This window comes from Sorex fumeus, unplaced genomic scaffold (assembly GCF_029834395.1).
Source record: "Sorex fumeus unplaced genomic scaffold, SorFum_2.1 ptg000033l, whole genome shotgun sequence".
Lineage (NCBI taxonomy): Eukaryota > Metazoa > Chordata > Mammalia > Eulipotyphla > Soricidae > Sorex > Sorex fumeus.
The window spans coordinates 14686714-14705933 of record NW_026606090.1 but is presented as its reverse complement, the minus strand read 5'-3'; the positions used below and the strand labels follow the sequence as shown (position 1 = coordinate 14705933).

At 40.6% G+C, this 19220-nt stretch overlaps 1 protein-coding gene across 2 annotated transcripts in view; it reads left to right on the top strand.

The window, feature by feature from the left end:
* PSD3 (pleckstrin and Sec7 domain containing 3) overlaps nucleotides 1–19220 on the top strand; it is a 488844-nt gene that overhangs the window by 110348 nt on the left and 359276 nt on the right. For both annotated transcript variants that reach the window (XM_056116950.1, XM_056116951.1), the window contains 2 exons: nucleotides 6917–8003; nucleotides 17917–18312. In XM_056116950.1, coding sequence (XP_055972925.1) covers nucleotides 6917–8003; nucleotides 17917–18312 — 1483 coding nt within the window. The remainder of the gene's footprint in view (nucleotides 1–6916; nucleotides 8004–17916; nucleotides 18313–19220) is intronic.

Sequence of the window (19220 nt, the reverse complement as noted above, 5' to 3'; positions counted from 1 at the left end):
ATGAGTTGCTTTTTTTTTAACCTATTTTACTGTATTGCAGAAAATGGATGGATATTTAATATATTAATCTAAGGCACTTCTGAAATTAACCTTGTTAACTTTCAGCAGTGTCCCTTTTATTCTAAGATCATTAAATCTCTTAAGAAACCAGTGAATTTAATTCGCTATGGAAAATATTTTTTTTGTTTGTTTTTGGTATGTAGTTGACAGTACTCATGGTTTACTCCTATTTAGTGATCATGTCTAAAGATGCTAAGGGAACCGTATGTGGTCCCATATTGAACTAAATTTGGACACATGCAAGGCAAGACTTAACTCTCTAGCTCTGAAAAACAACTTCAATAGGTGATAGGAAGCAGTTTCTTTGAAATTTGACCAAATAACCGAGGACTCAGTGATTTCCAATGGAAGAAGACCTATTCTGTGAAGTACATATATGTACATGTGTGTGAAAAGCTTTCCCTTGTTTTCCGGCATCCACACTTTACACTACCTTTTTATTTCTTTAAGAGGGCAAAATAAACCTATTGAAGCTTTATTTATTCAAATTAAACTACGTTTTGGTATTCATTTAAGTAAATCCTAAAGGTTTTATTTTTTTGATATTTAGTGGGCTGGAGCGATAGCACAGTGGGTAGGGCGTCTGCCTTGCACGCAGCCAACATGGCCGACCAGAGTTGGATTCCTCCACCCCTCTCGGAGAGCCCAGCAAGCTACCAAGAGTATTCGATATGCCAGACACAGTAACAACAAAGTCTCCAATGGAGACGTTACTGGGCCCGCTCGAGCAAATCGATGATCAACGGGAGGGCCTTTACTTTTACTTTACTTAGTATATAAGCTGTTTTGTCACAGGTATATAACCAGATTTGAACAGAACTGTTCAGTAAGACTTTGTGAAGGAGAAATCACTATTTCCTTTTTAGTTAGATCAGTAATAGACATAGATTGATAATGACAAGTTATGTAGTGGCTATAGCCTAAGCACCATCTTGGAAGCATATTGAGACTGAAGACAGCAGGGGGAGATGAAATGCTGATGGGTGTGTGGATGGTTGCTTGGGAGATTTGTGTCATGGTTCAACACTTTTCATCCTGCTGTTCCCATAGCCCTGGTTATTTATTACTGAGTTTATTTATGCTCATATCTTCTACCCTTTCCATCTTTCACATGCTACTGGAGTGAACTTTTGAATTTGCTAAACAAATTTCTTATGCTTAGTCAATGATCAAATTTGAATGCTTGTTTGCATGAGACATTGAGGCAGACAGTAGGTATATATGCAGTTATTTAGGCTGAAGAGACAGGGCAATAGGAAGTGTGGATTTTAATGGGGGGAGGTAATATAGTTCTGTATTAATGCAATTTTGTGGATATGTTAAAAATTACTGGATATTGAAAAAAAACAATTGCTTCCTCTTCAGCAAGTTAAATTCTTAGTTCTGATTTATTATATTATGAATTAGGTCATGGGAGGAAAGTGCAGCTTGAATTCCAACACTTCTAATTTAATGAAAATATACTTTAGTTATTTAAACACAGGTTATGAAACAGTAAACGTTCTTGGAGATAATGCTATTTTCAGTTGTAACACGCTTGAATAACATGTTAATTCATGTTTACAAATTACTCATTTTGTACATACCTGGGAATCAAGTCTTATATGTAAATATAAGTGTACATATTTGGGCATTTATCAAGTCTTTTACCAAAATAAATGTAACGTGAAGTGCTTTTTAAAAAACAATATTATCAACAACAAATATTCTGTTTCATGAAGTTGTCACGTACATTTCTTGTGTAGATGAAGATTTCCTTCATGGAAAGTAAGCAAAATCAATTTCAGAAGGAAATTAGATACTTGAACTGAAGTGACTATGATAGTGGTTATCCATAAACGTCCGATTATAATTGTTCATCAGCACATGTTTATTGTTCTCATTGACATTTTATTTTATTTTCCTTTAACTTTTTGTTTTAATATTTTTTTCCTGAACTATTTAAAAGTAACATAGGAAACAAAATTTCACCCAGCAATATTTTTTTTTGTTTTATAAATTTTTATTAGTGAAACACCTTGAGGTACAGTTGTAGACTTACAATTTTTTTTGTGCTTGGGTTTCCATTATACAATGATCGAGTACCCATCCCTGCACCAGTGCCCATTTTCTACCACCAACGATCCCAGTACCCCTCCCACCCCCTATTTCCCCCACCCCACCCTGCCTTTGTTGCAGGCATTCCCTTTTGTTCTCTCTCTCCTGTTGGGTGCTGTGGTTTGCAAAAGAGGCAATGGGTGACAATCATGTTTGGTCTATAGTCTACTTTCAGCTTGCATCTCCCATCCTGGGAGGATCTTTCCAACACCCTTTACTCGGTGCTCCCTTCTCTATCTGAGCTGCCTTTTCCCCTAGCATGTGAGGCTGGCCTCCAAGCCATGGAGTAAACCTCCTGTACTTATCTTGGCTATTCTTGGATGTTAGTTTCCTATTTTGTTACTTTATGTTCCCCAGATGAATACAATATTTCTATGTCTGCCCCGCTCTTTCTGACTCATTTTGCTTAGCATGGTACTTTCCATGTAGTACCACTTGTATGTAAATTTCACGACTTCATCTTTTCTAACAGCTGCATAGTACTCCATTGTGTAGATGTACCAAAGTTTCTTTAACCAGTCATCTGTTCTCCGGCAGTAACAACAGTTCTCCGGCATTCAGTTATTTTCCAGATTTTGGCTGTTGTAAATAGTGCTGCAATGAACAAACAAGTTCAGATGTTACTTCGCCTATACTTTTTTTCCTCTCTGGGATATATTCCCAGGAGTGGTATTGCTGGATCAAATGGGAGCTCAGTTTCTATTTTTTGAGAATTGTCCATACTGTTTTCCAAAAGCGCTGAACCAGTCTGCATTTCCAGCAGCAGTGAAGGAAGGTCTCTTTCTCGCCACATCCATGACAACACTGGTTGTTTTTGTTCTTTTGGATGTGGGCCAGTCTCTGTGGTGTGAGATGATATCTCATTGTGGTTTTGATCTGCATCTCCCTGATGATTAATGATGTAGAGCATTTTTTCATGTGCCTTTTTTGCCATTTGAAATTCTTTGAGTTTTCGTTCATTTCGTCGCCCCAATTTTTGATGGGTTTGATGTTTTTTCTTGTGGAGTTCTACCAATACTTTGTATATTCTTGATACGATCCCCTTGTCAGATGGGTATTGGGCAAATATCCTTTCCCATTCTGTAGACTGTCTTTGTATTTTGGTCACTATTTCTTTTTAGGGGCAGAAGCTTCTTAGTTTAGATAGTCCCATTTTTCTATCTCTGTTTTTACTTGCCTGGCCAGTAGCATGACATCTCTGAAGATACCATTAGCTTCAGTGTCATGGAGGGTTTTGCCAACTTTGTCTTCAATGTACCTTATGGATTTCAGTCTGATGTTGAGGTCTTTCATCCAGTTTGATCTTACTTTTGTCCATGGCATTGGGCAGAGATATGATCCCATTTTTTTTTTGTATGTATCTGTCCAATTTTGCCAGAACAATTTGTTAAAGGGGCTTTCCTTGCTACACTTCACATTTCTTGCTCCCTTATCAAAGATCAGATGATCATATGTTTGGGGTGAGATGTCAGTATATTCAACCCTGTTCCATTGGTCTGCAGCTCTGCCTTTGTTCCAGTACTGTGCCCAAATCAGACCATACATCGGCCTCTGGAGGATGGCCATCTCCAAGCCACCATGGGGAACAGGCCAAGGCATGAAACCTATTCTCACCTGGGGTGGCCTCGTGCTGGAACCTACTGCAGGGACTAGATGCATTTCTACCAAAAGCCGCTGGGTTCCGAGATTTGTTTCTTTAGTCTCTGGATTCATGGCCATTAAGCAGCTTGATCAGGAGCCAGAGAGGCCATTCGTGGGCGGTGACTCTGGGTGTTATTGGGGGTGGTGAGGAAAGGGCTGTGCTCCACCCCCATCCCTTGAGGCCCAACGTATCTTGTCACTGCTGGCCCAAACTTGTGTGTCCAATGGCCTCTGGAGGATGGCGGCCACAGCCACCAAAGAGGATCAGGTGGAGGAACAGCACCCTTTTCCCCCTGGCATGGGCTGGCGACTGTAACTTACTGTGGGTTCTGGATGCATTTTTGCCAAAAGCCGCAGGGTTTGAAGATTTGTTTTTGAGTCTCTGGAATCATAGCCATTAAGTAGCTTGATCAAGAGCCAGAGAGGTCTTTCATAGGTGGTGACTTGGGGGTCTCGTTGGGGTAGGGAGGAAAGGGACCGCTCCACTCCGTCCTGTGAGGCCTTGTATGTCTCGTTACTGTGAGCCCAAACGCGACTGTCCACTGGCCTTTAGAAGATGGCAGGCACCGAGCCTTCAAGGGGGAGCAGGTGGAGGGACAATACCCTTTCCCCCTTGGGGTGGTCCAGCACCAGAAACTCATTTTGGGGACCAGACACATCTCTGCCAAAAGCTGCAGGGTTCCAAGATTTATCTCTGAATCTCTGGGATCATAGCCATTAAACAGGTTGATCAAGAACCAGAGAGGCCTACCCTCCAATTAGATAGCTGAGCCGGAGGTGATTTGTGCGGGTGTCTCCCACATACCTAACTTTTGGCCATTTGCTTTCTTGGTAGACATTGGCCCAAGTTTTTGGGGTCTTGCCAAAGGCACAGCAGCAATTTTGGGGTATCTGGATGTCTGATGGTGCCATCAGACTCTGATGTACTCGCCTCACAGGTACAGGTTGACCTGCTGGTGGCACCATACACCCTTCTATTGCATTTTTCACTCACTATGCAAAATCTTAGTGGATATTCTGAAGACATTTTTCCCCCACTGAAATCTAGCAGTAGAGGGGAAAATTATGAAAGAAAATATTTGGGGGTATGGTGCCCCAGCATGTCAGTCTGTACCTGTGAGGCGCGTCCATCAGCAGCCTGATGGTGCCTTCAGACTTCCAGAAACCCCAAAATTGCTGCTGTGCCTTTGGCCAGACCCCAAAAACTTGGGGCAAAGTTTACCAAGAAAGTAAATGGCAAAAAGTTAGGTATGTGGGAGACACACCCACAAACCACCTCCAGCTCAGCTATATAATTGGAGGCATGGCCTCTCTGGTTCCTGATCGAACTGCTTAATGGCCATGATCTCAGAGACTCAGAAACAAATCTTGAAACCCAACAACTTTTGGCAGAAATGCGTCCAGTCCCTGCAGTAGGTTACAGGTGCTGGGCCATTCCATGTGGGAATAGGTTTCATGTCTTGGCCTGTTCCCCCTGCCGACCTAGTGGCCATCATCCTCCAGAGGCCACTGGGTGGTCAGATTTGTGCCTGCAGTGATTGGACACGCGGGGCCTCAAGGAATGGGGATGGAGCTGGCCCTTTCTTCCCCATCCCAGCAAGACCCTGAGTCATCACCCACAAACACCTCTCTGGCTCCTGATTAAGCTACTTAACAGCCATGATTCAAGAGACACAGGAACAAATCTTGGAACCCAGCAGGTTTTGGCAGAAATCCCTCCAGATTTAATTGTTAAAATTTCGGAATTTCAAAATTGCACAGCCACTACTGCAGCCATCAGTATGTTATTCATAACCAGCAATAGAAAACAAATTGTCTGTGGTTGCCTTTTCAGCAGATCTGAGTGTTGAGGTAAAATTACAAATAATAATGGTGGGTCTGGTGTCAAAATATTGAATGTAATCCAAGTAGATAGAGATTAATGTAGAAATCATCTGCCCCATAGGTAGGGGGAGGGTGTGAGATGGGGGTATACTGGGGTTTTTGGGGGTGGAGAATGGGCACTGGTGAAGGTACGGGTGTTTCATTGTATGGCAGAGACTTAAACCCGAAAACTTTGTAACTGCTCTCACGGTGATTCAATAAATAAAATTATAAAAAATGAAAAAAAAAGTAGGGTGGAGTTCATGCCCAATTCATCCAGCTAATCAGTGGCTGAATCAATAGCAGTACTCCTAGATAAAAAAAAAAGAGAAAATATTTATTTACTTTCCTTAATTATTTTCTGGGGCCTGGAGCAGTAGCACAGCGGGTAGGGCATTTGCCTTACACACAGCCAACATGGCTCACCCGAGTTCAATTCCTCCACCCCTCTCGGAGAGCCCGGCAAGCTACCGAGAGTATCTCACCCACACGGCAAAGCCTGGCAAACTACCCGTGACGTATTCGATATGCCAAACACAGTAACAAGTCTCACAATGTTACTGGGCCCGCTTGAGCAAATCAATGAACAACGGGAGGACTGTGACTGTGACTGTGAATTATTTTCTGGTTTTGATCATAGCCAACAGTGCTCAGGCCACTTCTGGATTTGCACTCTAAATCTGAATCATTCCTCCTGGTACCACAGTCATGTGCAAGGCAAATGCCCTGCCCTCTGTACTAACATCTTGAACCCCCCCCCTCATTTACTCACTTTAAATATCTTTTCCCCCTGAGATTCCTTTTTAGAATTTCACTACAGCACTACAAGATATTGTTAGGTAGATCATGAGGCTATTTGATGTTATTCCTAATATTAATATTTCAGTTGTTACTTTGCAGCTGATGTTTGGAAAATGATGAATGACCTCAGTTTATCGTGCATTGCATAGGCTGCAGGTAATTGCATGAGTGGGCCTCTGTCAGTAGCGGGATTCAGTACCGTACACCATTGAGTCCTTAGACTGAATCCTTCTATAACCAACCCTTCCTGGTTATACTTATGTAACTAACATATAAGGGTAATGGCAAAGTTCTCAGAAGTCTTGTTGCAGTGTTGGGGGAGAGAGGAGGAGAAAGAGATAGTGGAAGAATATAATAAAGCCTTTGAGAGTGTTTAATATGTGTGTGGCTGTTTATTAGTACATTTTAGAACCTGTTCAAAACAGGTCATGTGTCCATTTTATTGTGTTTGTAGGTGACCATGGAGGAAGTACTTTACTCCCACCTAATGTTATCAATGAATTTCCAGAATATGGGACTATGGAGGAAAGTGGAGAAGGGCTGAGAGCCTCTCTTGAATTGGATGCAGACTCTCTACCATGTTGCCCACAAGGGCAGCAGGAGGTCCTGCCTCTTGATGGTCAGTATTCTGGACTTGACAGTGTTGTAGAAGGAACAGAAGATGTCAGAGAGGTCCTCTCTGAAAGTCTTCCCAAGGAACTAAGTTTACAACCCATTGACTCTTTAATAACAGCTCTGAATGTCACAGAAACCAGAAGAACTTCAGGAACATTACAGGCTACAGTACTGAACAAAGATGCTGTTTCTAGTTTTTCAGTTCAGCCTGTTGAAAACGAGCCAGAGACTTTCTGTGAGGGAACAGAGAGAGCCAACAAGTGTCTCCCAGCTGTACAGGAAAGATCATCACATACTCCTCTTTCAGCAGAAGTTATGATCAAGGGGGATTTTAACCTAAGAGTCCAGAAGGATTTGTCTGCACCATTAACTAGGGAAGCTCAGGCCGAACTTTTCCAAACAACTAATAATTTGAGCAAAGGAGCTCTAAGTGTAAAGGAGCAAGCTTGTCCTCTGTTCTCAGTGGGGAGCACAACAACACCCCCTACCTCCACAGGCAGTGCTGGTGTTCTGAGAGACTGGAGATCTGATGTGGAGAGAGAACACCTAGGAAGATCTGTGGACCACTCATGCCGGATCAAACGTGTGGAATTTCAAGGAGTGGAAATACTGTCGACAGAAGAGAAAAGAGAGGCATGTCATACCATGGATTATGAGACATTGTTGGAGAAGCCAACTTCTGCTGAAAGCAAAGAATTTTCTGAGGTTACAGGCAATCTCAGACCACCTTCTGATTTACATAATTCCATTGGTTTAACTGAGAACACTTTGGATGAACCCTGGAAGGCTCTCTCTGAGAGACCTAGTGCAAGCTCAGGCACATTTTCCCCTGCACATCTTATTGAGAGTGGGGAGGATGAAGTCTTTCTAAAGGAAAAAAAAGAGTATCTTGAGAAGAAAGTAGAAATGGAGATTGTCAAGGAGAGGTAAGCTTTCACAGTGGTCCTGCAGTTGTGATGCCTGCCATAAACTGTAATAATATCATTCTGTGTTCAGCTTTGAGAAGTCTATTCACAGCCTTCTGGCTCCTTACTAACATAGAAAGCAATTATTTTAAGCCAGATTCTTTCTAAGTGTTTAAGATGTTAAAGTTAAGCTTTTAAAAAAGGTGTCCATTTAAAAAGTGTCAATTGGGCATGGTGTAGTTCTAAGGAAAGCAGGTTTATGGAGCCATATATTAAGGTCTGTGACTTCATTTCTAATATATTTCAGGTTACAATTTCTAAACATCAGATTAACAAAACTCTCCACATTTACCATTAATAATATGAAAACATACATGCACACCTACCTCACTCTCCCACCTCCCACTCCCCCCTGCACATGCACACACCATACCACACTGAAGTTCTGGACTTTAGCTAACTGAGGTTTCTAGGATTAGAGAGGTTAGGAGTCAAGAGTCAGTCTAATTGAGTTGTTTCATTGCATTCATTTTAGAATCTCTTCTTGAGGGTAGCCCATGTTATGATTAAGGACCTGGAAAGTAAACTTGGATTGTGGTATTTCCTGGTATTTATCAATCTTTCCAACCTCCATGCCAGCTTAGTACCTGACCTATCCCTCTGCCCTTCCATGAACACTCACACCTCCTTTTAGCAAAGTCATTTATGTAGTGTCAATGTACAGATAATCAATTCGTTCCTTCATTATTTCTTCTCTTTATTTCCTTCAACATGTTTTACAAATGTCATCGTATGTTCTGTGTTAATTGTTCTCATGGAGTTTACTGCCAAAGAGAGATACTTATGAAATAAACACACGAACAACTATAGAATTACAATTTGTCTTAAGTTTCCTAACAAATGAACAGACGTACAATAGAAATAATAATTTGAAAGTAGGCAAAATGTTAACATATTTAATGACTTGGAAGGTTTCTTATGGAAATGATAATTTGTCAGATTTGGAGTATTGCCAGTTAGCCAGACAAAGAAAGGTGGAGGGAACAACCTGTGCAAAGGAGGAGTAGAGCATGACAGGCCTACATGTGTTTTCTGGAATTTTCAAAAAACAAAAACCTCATGGTAAATATAAATATCTGAGATTTTACCTGTGTTACTGGAGCATAGGGATGGGAGGGAGTTAGGAATGTATGTGTGGGTAAGTAGGAAGTGAGTGTGGAGAGTAGGGTGTGGGTTAATAAAAGGAGCGTTTCCTTTTACTACAGGTGCAATGAGAAACAATGAGATTTAAATATGAACAGAATTTGGCATAGGGTACCACCTTCTATAATTTAAAAATAACCTAGACAACTATTTGGTTGGATATAAATTCAAGAATGTGGATTACTTAATAAGGATGTTCCATTTATAATTTACTCCTATTTATTTATATTTTTAATCCCATATATATTTATGCCTATTTATAGAAACTTGAAGCACAGAGAGGTTAAGTTGCCTAAAGTGTCACATTATAATTTGTGCATATAAAAGTCAGCTCTAAATATTAAAATTTTTTATTTTTATTTTTTTATGTAGGAGTACTGCTATTTATTCAGCCATTGATTAGCTGATTGGATTGTGCATGAACTCCACCGTAATTTTTTTTCATTTTTTTTATAATTTTGTTTATTGAATCACCGTGAGAGCAGTTACAAAGCTTTCACCTCTAAGTCTCGATCATAAGATGAAACACCCGTACCTTCACCAGTGACCATTCTCCACCCCCAACAACCCCAGTATACCCCCATCCCACACCATCCCCCTATCTGTGGGGCAGATGATTTCCACATTACTCTCTCTCTACTTTGATCACATTCAATATTTTCACACCAGAACTACCATTATTATTTGAGATTTTACCCCAAAACTCAGATCTGCAGAAAAGGCAACAGTAGACAATTTGTTTTTTATTGCTGGTTATGAATAACATATGATGTCATGTTGCTGCAGTAGTGGCTGCGTGATTTTAAAATTCCGAAATTTTAACACTTAAATCTGGAAGGATTTCTGCCAAAACCTGCTGGGTTCTGAGATTTACTCCTGAGTCTCTGGGATCATAGGTGTTAAGCAGCTTGATCAGGAGCCAAAAAGGCCATATAATACCCTTTCCTCCCTGGGGTGGCCTGTCGACAGTAACCTACTGTGAGGTCCGGACACATTTCTGCCAAAAGCCACTGGGTTTCGAGATTTGTTTCTGAGTCTCTGGGATCATAGGTGTTAAGCAGCTTGATCAGGAACCAGAGAGGCCATTCGTGGGCGATGACTTGGGGTCTCATTGGGACAGGAAGGACAGGACAGGACTGGCTCCACCCCTATCCCGTGAGGCGCAAAATATCTCGTCACTGCAGGCCCAAACCTGACTGTCCAATGGCCTCTGGATTGACAGCCACCGAGCCGCCAAGGGGGAGCAGGCGGAGTGACAAACATCCTTTCCCCCCTGGGGTGGCCCGGTGACAGTAATGTACTGTGGGGTCTGAATGCATTTCTGCCAAAAGCCACTGGGTTTTGAGATTTGTTTCTGAGTCTCTGGGATCATGGTCGTTAAGCAGCTTGATCAGAAGCCAGAGAGGCCGTTTGTGGGCGATGATTTGGGGTCTTGTTGGGGTGGGGAAGGACAGGACCAGATCCACCCCCATCCCTGATTCCCAATGTGTCTTGTCACTGCGGGCCCAAACTTTACTGTCCAGTGGCCTCTGGAGGATGGCGGCCACTGAGCCACCAGGGGAAACAGGCCAAGGCACGAAACCTATTCCCACCTGAATCGGCCCAGCACAAGTAACCTACTGCAGGGATTGGACGCATTTCTGCCAAAAGCCGCAGATTTTTCTGATTTGTTTCTGAGTCTTTGAGATCATGGCCATTAAGCAGTTCAATCAGGAACCAGATGAGGCCATGCCTCCAATTATATAGCTGAGCCAGAGGTGGTTTGTGGATGTGTTTCCCACATACCTAACTTTTGGCCATTTACTTTCTTGGTAAACTTTGCCCCAAGTTTTTGGGGTCTGGCCAAAGACACAGCAGCAATTTTGGGGTTTCTGGAAGTCTGAAGGCACCATCAGGCTGCTGATGCACTCCCCTTACAGGTACAGATTGACCTGCTGGTGGCACCATACCCCCTTTTTAAAATTTTTTTTTAAAAAAAATTATTAGTGAAACACCATGGGATACAGTAACAGACTTACAAACTTTCGTGCTTGCATTTCAGCCATACAATGATCGAGTACCCATCCCTCTACCAATGCCCATTCTCCACCAAATTTTTGTATGATTATTCTTTCACTTTGATACTTTAGCAATGGCTTATGTGCCTCTACTAGTATTAGAGTATCTGCATGAGACTATATTATACTGAACCTCTAACACCCCAGGTCCCAAAGCTAATCAGAGAACACATGTTTCTGGGAAAAAGTGAGAGTTTATTAGTTCCAGCAAATAGAGGCAAAGGAGATCGCAAAATCCAGGTCTTCCCACAGTTCACAAGAGGGTTTTTAAGCTCGATTAGTTCATGTACAGATGAAGTGGGTTGCAGGTAGTTATGGTTATAGTTTTTAGTTTCACAAGACTTCGTGGTATCTTGTAGTTGATGATCATACATTACCCTCTACTGTTCAGAAACTGAAATCATTACTTAAGAAAGGATTCAGGATGGGAGTACTCTGATTTGATTACATTTGGTTTATATTAACAGGGTTAGGGTACGGTTTTCTGGGAAGAGTGATTATTTCTATTTTTTTTTACTCAAATACATTGAAGTTTATTATAAATTTTTTTAGATATTATTATTGAAACATCATGAGGTACAGTTGTAGAGTTACAAATTTTTGTGCTTGGGTTTCAGTTATACAATGATCAAGTACCCATCCCTTTTTCTAGTGCCCATTTTCCACCACCACGGATCCCAGTATCCCTCCCACCCCCCATCCACCACGTTCTACCCTACCTCTGTGGCAGGGCATTCCCTTTTGTTCTCTCTCCCTTTTGAGTGCTGTGGTTTGCAAAAGAGGCATTGAATGGCAATCATGTTCGGTCCATAGTCTACTTTCAATATGCTTCTCCCATCCTGGGAGGATGCCCCCAATACCCTTATTTTGATGCTCCCTTCTCTATCTGAGCTGCCTTTTCCCCTAGCATGTGTGGCTGGCCTCCAAGCCATGGAGTAAACCTCTTGGTACTTATCTCGGCTATGCTTGGATGTTAGTCTCCTATTGTGTTACTTTATGTTCCCCAGATGAATGCAATATTTCTATGTCTGTCCCTCTTTTTCTGAATAATTTCACTTAGCATGATACTTTTCATGTAGTACCACTTGTGTGTAAATTTCATGATTTCATCTTTCCTAACAGCTAGATAGTATTCCATTGTGTAGATGTACCAAAGTTTAGCCAGTCATCTATTCTCGGGCTCTCGGGTTTTTTCCAGATTCTGGCTATTGTAAACAGTGCTGCAATGAACAAACAAGTGCAGATGTCACTTCGACTATACTTTTTTTCCTCTCTGGGATATATTCCCAGGAAAGGTATTGCTGGGTCAAATGGGAGCTCAATTTCTAATTTCTGGAGAATCATCCACACTGTTTTCCAAAAGGGCTTAACCAGTTGCCATTCCCACTAGCAGTGAAGGAGGGTCCCTTTCTCGCCACATCCACGCCAGCACTGGTTGCTTTTTCTCTTTTGGATGTGGGACATTCTCTGTGGTGTGAGATGATATCTCATTGTGGTTTTGATCCGCATCTCCCTGATGATTAGTGATGTAGAGCATTTTCTCATGTGCCTTTTTGCCATTTGGATTTCTTCTTTGAGAAAGTTTCTGTTCATTTCATCGCCCCAATTTTTGATGGAATTGGATGTTTTCTTCTTGTGGAGTTCAACCAGTACTTTATATATCCTTGATATCAACCCCTCTTCGGATGGTTATTGGGTGAATATCCTTTCCCATTCTGTAGACTGTCTTTGTATTTTGCTCACTCTTTTCATTTTAGGGGCAGAAGCTTCTTAGTTTAAGATAGTCTCATTTGTCTATCTATGTTTTCACTTGCTTGGCCAGTGGCGTGACATCTTTGAAGATACCATTAGCTTCAATGTCATGGAGGGTTTTGCCAACTTTGCCTTCAATGTACCTTATGGATTCTGGTCTGATGTTGAGGTCTTTCATCCATTTTCATCTTACTTTTTTACATGGTGTTAGGTAGATTTCTGAGCCCATTTTTTTGCATGGAGCCATACAGTTTTGCCATCACAATTTGTTAAAGAGGCTTTCTTTACTCCATTTCACATTTCTTGCTCCCTTATCAAAGATCAGATGATCATATGTTTGAGGGGAGATGTCAATATATTCAACCCTGTTTATTGGTCTGTAGCTCTGCCTTTGTTCCAGTACCATGCTGTTTTAATTAAAACTGCTTTGTATTAGAATTTGAAGTTAGGGAGGTCGATTCCTTCCATTTTCTTTTTCCCAAGAATTGCTTTAGCTATTCGTGGGGGCTTATTGTTCCATATGAATTTCAGGAGTGTTTGCTCCATTTCTTTGAAGAACGTCATGAGTGTCATTATATGGATCACATTGAATTTGTACAATGCTTTGGGAAGTATTGCCATTTTGACAATGTTAATTCTCCTGATCCATGAGCAGGGGATTTCTTTCCATTTTCTTGTGTCCTCTTTTATTTCCTGGAGTAGTGTTTTGTAGTTTTCTTTGTACAGGTCCATTACTTCCTTACTTAAGCTGATTCCTAGGTTCTTGATTTTCTGGAGCACAATTGTGAACGGGATTGTTTTTTTCATGTCACTTTCCTCTCTCTCACTGTTTGCGTATAGGAATGCCATGACTTTTGGGTATTGATTTTATAGGCTGCAACTTTACTGTACAAGTCTATTGTTTCTAGGAGTTTCTTGGTAGAGGTTATAGGGTTCTCCAAGTATAGTATCATATCATCTGCGAATAGTGAGAGCTTGATTTCTTCTTTTCCTACCAGAATGAGCTTATATTTTTTTCTTGTCTAACTGCTGTTGCAAGTACTTCCAGTACTATATTGAATAGCAGTGGAGAGAATGGGCATCCTTGTCTCGTCAAGGTGGCCTTTATAGGGTTTCTCCAACCTACCCCCATGTGGGGCTTTTTCCCTGGTAAAAATCCATTGCTAAGGAGGTTACCAGGGAGGATAGGAGTGGTGATGGTCCTCTGAAATTCCTTTTCTGGCCTTTTGTTCCTGCAGGAGCTTCTTTGGGTTTGTTGCTGGAGCCAGGTGAGGGTCTTATTAAGCCTTAGTTCCTGTTTTCCTATTTTCTGCAGGACTGGCTTTTGTCATTGCCTAGGGAGGGGGCCTTCCCTGTCTTCCTGCCTACATCATTTTCAGATATTCCAGGTTTTCTTGTTTCAGTTTGGGAGTGTTTAGGAATCTAGGAATTTATCCATTTCCTCAAGGTTTTCATGTTCCCTGGCATAATGCTTCTCAAAGTACTCCCTGTGGATCCTTTGAATTTCTCTATTTTCTGTTGTAATGACCATCTTTTCATTTCTGATTTGGTTCATTACGGTTTTCTATCTCCCTTTCTTTGTGAATTTTGTTAGAGGCTTGTGGATCATGTTTATTTTCTCAAAAGAACCAGCTCTTGGTTTCATTGACCTTTCAGATTGTTTTTTGGGTTTCCATTTCGTTAATTTCTACTCTGAGTTTTATTTCCTTCCTCTTGTTCATATTGGCCTCCTTAAGTTGGTCCTTCTCCAAGCTCTTAAGCTGTGAGGTTAGCTTACTTATGTGGGCTCCCTCCTCTTTCCTGAGTAATACTTGCAGAGCTATAAACTTTCTTCTTAACAGAGCTTTTGCTATGTCCCATAAGTTTTGGTAACTCGTGTCCTCATTTTCATTCGTTTCCAGGAATCGTTTGATTTTCTCTTTGATTTCCTTTGTAAGCTACTCGTCCAATAGTGAACTGTTTAATTTCCAGATGTTTGATTTAGTTTTCTGTTTGTGTGTGTGATTTACTTCTAATTTCAGTGCATTATGGTCTGAGAAGATTGTTGATACAATCTCTATCTTCTTAATTTCATGGAGGTATGTTTTGTGGCTCAGCATTTGGTCTATCTTGGAGAATGTTCCATGCATGCTTGAGAAGTATGTATATTCAGATTTTTGAGGATGAAGTGTCCTGTATATATCTACTAAGCCCCTTTCTTCCATTGTTTCCCTCAGATGAAATGTGTTCTTGCTATGCTTGAGTCTGGTTCATCTATGAAGAGGTGATAAAGTGGTGTTGAAGTCTCCCACTAGTATTGTGTTGCTATCAGTGTCTTTCTCCAAGTCTATGAGTAGTTGTTTTAAGTACTTTGCTGGTCCCTCATTAGGTGCATATACATTTAGTATTGTAAGTTCTTACTCTTGTACAGGTCCCTTGATAAATAAGAAATGGCCTTCACTGTCTCTCTTGTGACCTTCTTCTCTCTGAAATCAATGTGGTCTGATACTAGGATAGCTACCCCAGCTTTTTTATGGGAGCTGTGTGCCAGTAGGATTGTTTTTCAGCCTTTCACTCTGAGCCTGTCTTTGCTTTGACTATTGAGATGTGTTTCTTGCAGGCAGCAGAATGTTGGGTTCAATTTTGTAATCCATCCTGCCACTGTGTCTTTTAATTGGTGGCTTAGCCTATTGACATTGATAGAGATTATTGTTATGGGGTTTTGTCCATTTTTGTGTTGTAAATGGGTGTCTTTGAGAGGCCTGTCTTGTCTTAAAGTAGCCCATTTAGTTGTTCTTATAACCATGGTTTTGAGTCTGTGAAGTTCCTGAGCTGTTGTTTGTCTGTGAAACTGTGTGTTGTTCCTTCTGTTATGAATGAGAGTCTCACTGGGTGAAGTATTTTTGGTGAGGCATTTGTTTCATTGATTTTTTTCACTATATTCCACCACTTCTTTGGGCCATGAGAGTTTCATCAGACAAATCAGCTGATTCTTAAGGATAATCCTTTGTAGGAAATTTCTTTGTTTGATCTTGCTGCTTTCAGAATTTTTTGTCTATCTAAGGTTTTGGTCATTTTGATCAGGATGTGTCTTGGGGTATTTTTATTCGGATTTCTTTTAGCTGGTACCCTTCAGGCCTCCTGAATGTTGTCACGTTTTCCTTAGCTCTGGAAACGTCATAGCAATGATGTCTTTGACAGTTTCTTCTTCATCAGGGTTTTCTTCCTGTCCCTCTGGGACTCCAATAATTCTTTGTTATCCCTCTTGGCTTCATCACGATCTTCTCTTGCCATCTGTTCCCGAATTGTGAGTCTCTTTTCCATTTTCTGCTCTTTCTTGGAGAGTCTCAGGACTTCCTCTTCGAGCTCACTGATTCTGTTCTCAGCAGCTGTTACTCTGAGGACTTCCACTGAGTTTTTCAATTCGCCTACCAGGTTTTTCAGGTCTGACATTTCTGTTTGCATTTATTTCTACCTTCAAATCCTCTTGTCTTTTATTGGCATTGCTTTCCATTGTTTCTTTTAGCTCCCTAAGCATTCTCAGTAGCTCCCTTCTAAATTCCTTGTTGGAGAGGTTGTCTAGCACTTCATTACTGTTGGTGTCTTCTGGACTAGCCTCTTCAATAAGAAAGCGTGGTGGGCTTTTGTGTTGCTTTACCATTGTGACTAGTGTGCTTTAGACCTTCATGCTCACTATTACTATTCTGCTTGAGATGCAGAACGAATTGAGATGAGCTTAATGAATTATTGGCTAATGTGTTTCTGGTATTTAAGGTAACCTAGTGAAGGTTCAATCTAAGAGGGTAACTTATGGTTCCTATGGAATATGTAGTGGGAGAATAACTTGTGGCCACATTAGCGGCCATGGCTCTGGGAAGGGGCCCTGGTGCAGGGCAGGTATCTGGTTGAATGAGGAGAGAGTGCCTGGAGCGGTTCAGCTTTGTTTTTGCATGATGTGCCTCAATTCCCATCCCCTGCAGACCAAGCATGAAAACTGGCCATTCTCAGGGGATCTAGTTAGCCGCACAGGCCCAGGAAGGGGCCCTCTTGCCGGGCGGGTACCTAATTGAATGAGGATATTTAAAATTTTTAACCTTGATTTTGCTGAAAATTTAAAGGCTTACTTTTGCCTTGTGCATAGCTGGCCCTGCCATGCTGAGTTTTATTCCTATACCTCTCTCGGAGAGCCCAGCAAGCTGCCGAGAGTATTTCGCCTGCATGGCAAATGTTGGCAAGCTACCCTTGACGTATTCAATATGCCAAACACAGTAACAACAAGTCTCACGATGGAGACGTTACTGGGTCCGCTCGAACAAATCGATGAACAACAGGAGGACAGTGACAGTGACTTATATGAATGTTCATTTTTAATATTTGAAGAACATACTTTATAGAAATAACTCCTCACCCAAGTATATTAACGTGTAAGTTGTATCTAAGTTTTTACTCGCCTTGTGAGAAATGTGTATTTTGAAATATTTTATCAGTATCATTCACTTTCTGATTTTTGGATTAGAAATTTCTGTAATGCTGCACTATTTTCAGCAGAGGGCAGCCTTTAAATTCTAATATATCTATCATTTTTAAGTCAGAAGGTAACTAAGATTAATGAATGTTTAGTGTATATTTTTTATGTTTACATAATATATTTATGTTAAAAATAAAATGGCAGCTGTTATGGTGAGCTTGTGGAGTCTAATTTGTGAAAATGAGAATTTAGGAGTTTACTCAAATAATTATTGGATCAAATATATTCATATTCTACGAAGTTAGCAGGAAGGACTGTGTAGAGAGTTTTATCCTGAAATTTTATTTAAAACAAAATGTTTATATAAGACCCGTGAGTAAAAGTGCCAGTTCCTCAGAATATGATTATTTTTTGTATTTGGAGGTTTAATTAAACAAGAATAAATAAGCGTAATATTGAAATTCTTCTTTTGCAGGAATTTTGAGAGAGGGGAACATTTTAGAGAAGAAAACGATGATGTCCTTGGACCAGGGTATACAGAGGACTCCACTGACGTCTACAGCTCCCAGTTTGAGACCATTTTGGACAACACTTCTTTATACTACAGTGCTGAGTCGTTGGAGACATTATACTCAGAGCCTGATAGCTACTTTAGCTTTGAAATGCCTCTCACGCCAATGATACAGCAGCGCATTAAGGAAGGTGGTCAGTTCCTGGAGAGAACATCTGCAGGAGGACAGCAAGATGTCCTGGGTGTCTCAGCAGACGGAGGAATTATGATGGGCTATTCCAGTGGACTCCTCAATGGGCTGAATGATGCTAGCGACTCCATCTATGTGAAAAGTAGCCCGGAAATTGCTTTCTGGGATAGGTATTAGTCTCATTTTTAAAAAATTAGTTTTATGTTGGTGACTTTATAGTATTTTCTTTCTGGCAAATCTGTTTGGGAATATATTTTAAAAGCATTTGGCAAATTATGTGACTAAAATGTATTTAAGATTTAGGGCAGTCATAGTACACTTCGTGGTTTGCCAAATTAGCAATTGTGGTCACTATATTGGATGTTATATCCTGGATTACCATATACAACATGGGTCCTGAACAGCTATTTATAGGTATTGAGTAGGCTTCAGCTCCAGTGCTGCAGCTTTCGTTGGCTGAGAAGAACAGAGATATATTGATTTTCGTTCTATTGTTGACATTGGTAAACCTTGTTTAATCATCAAGGGATTAATTTCTCAACTATAATTTGAGGTTGTTTGTTAAGATGGTCCCTTCTAGAAGTTCTCTCTATCTATTCTACTCTGGGCAGTTTTTCTGGATTATGGGGAATAATATGATTTTCTGGATGTTTGATAGAACTGATTTATTGTTCATGGATATAAATATTATTATTTTTCTCTCAACTTTAGGATTTAAGTCTCCCTGGGAGATAAAAATGGCAAACTAGATAGGTTACATTTGATGTGCTTATCATTTAATTATTCCTTATGTATTTGTTAGCTTATCTAGTGTTTCATTTCTTTTTGGCTCATTATCCATTTACCTGTATTTTTATCACCTTCATCAGTGAGCAGAGAGTGCTAAACTTCTCAACAGTTTTGTGAATTTGTTTTTGGTATATTTCGGAATTAAATTTCTTTAGTGTATTAAGGGAAAAGGAAGCAAAGGTAAATGGGGATACACTATTTTAAATCAGTATAAAAAGTGCTGATTTTTTTAAGCCAATGTTCTTATAAAGTCATTTAGCTTACCCTTGAGAAATATGTCCTGTGTTAA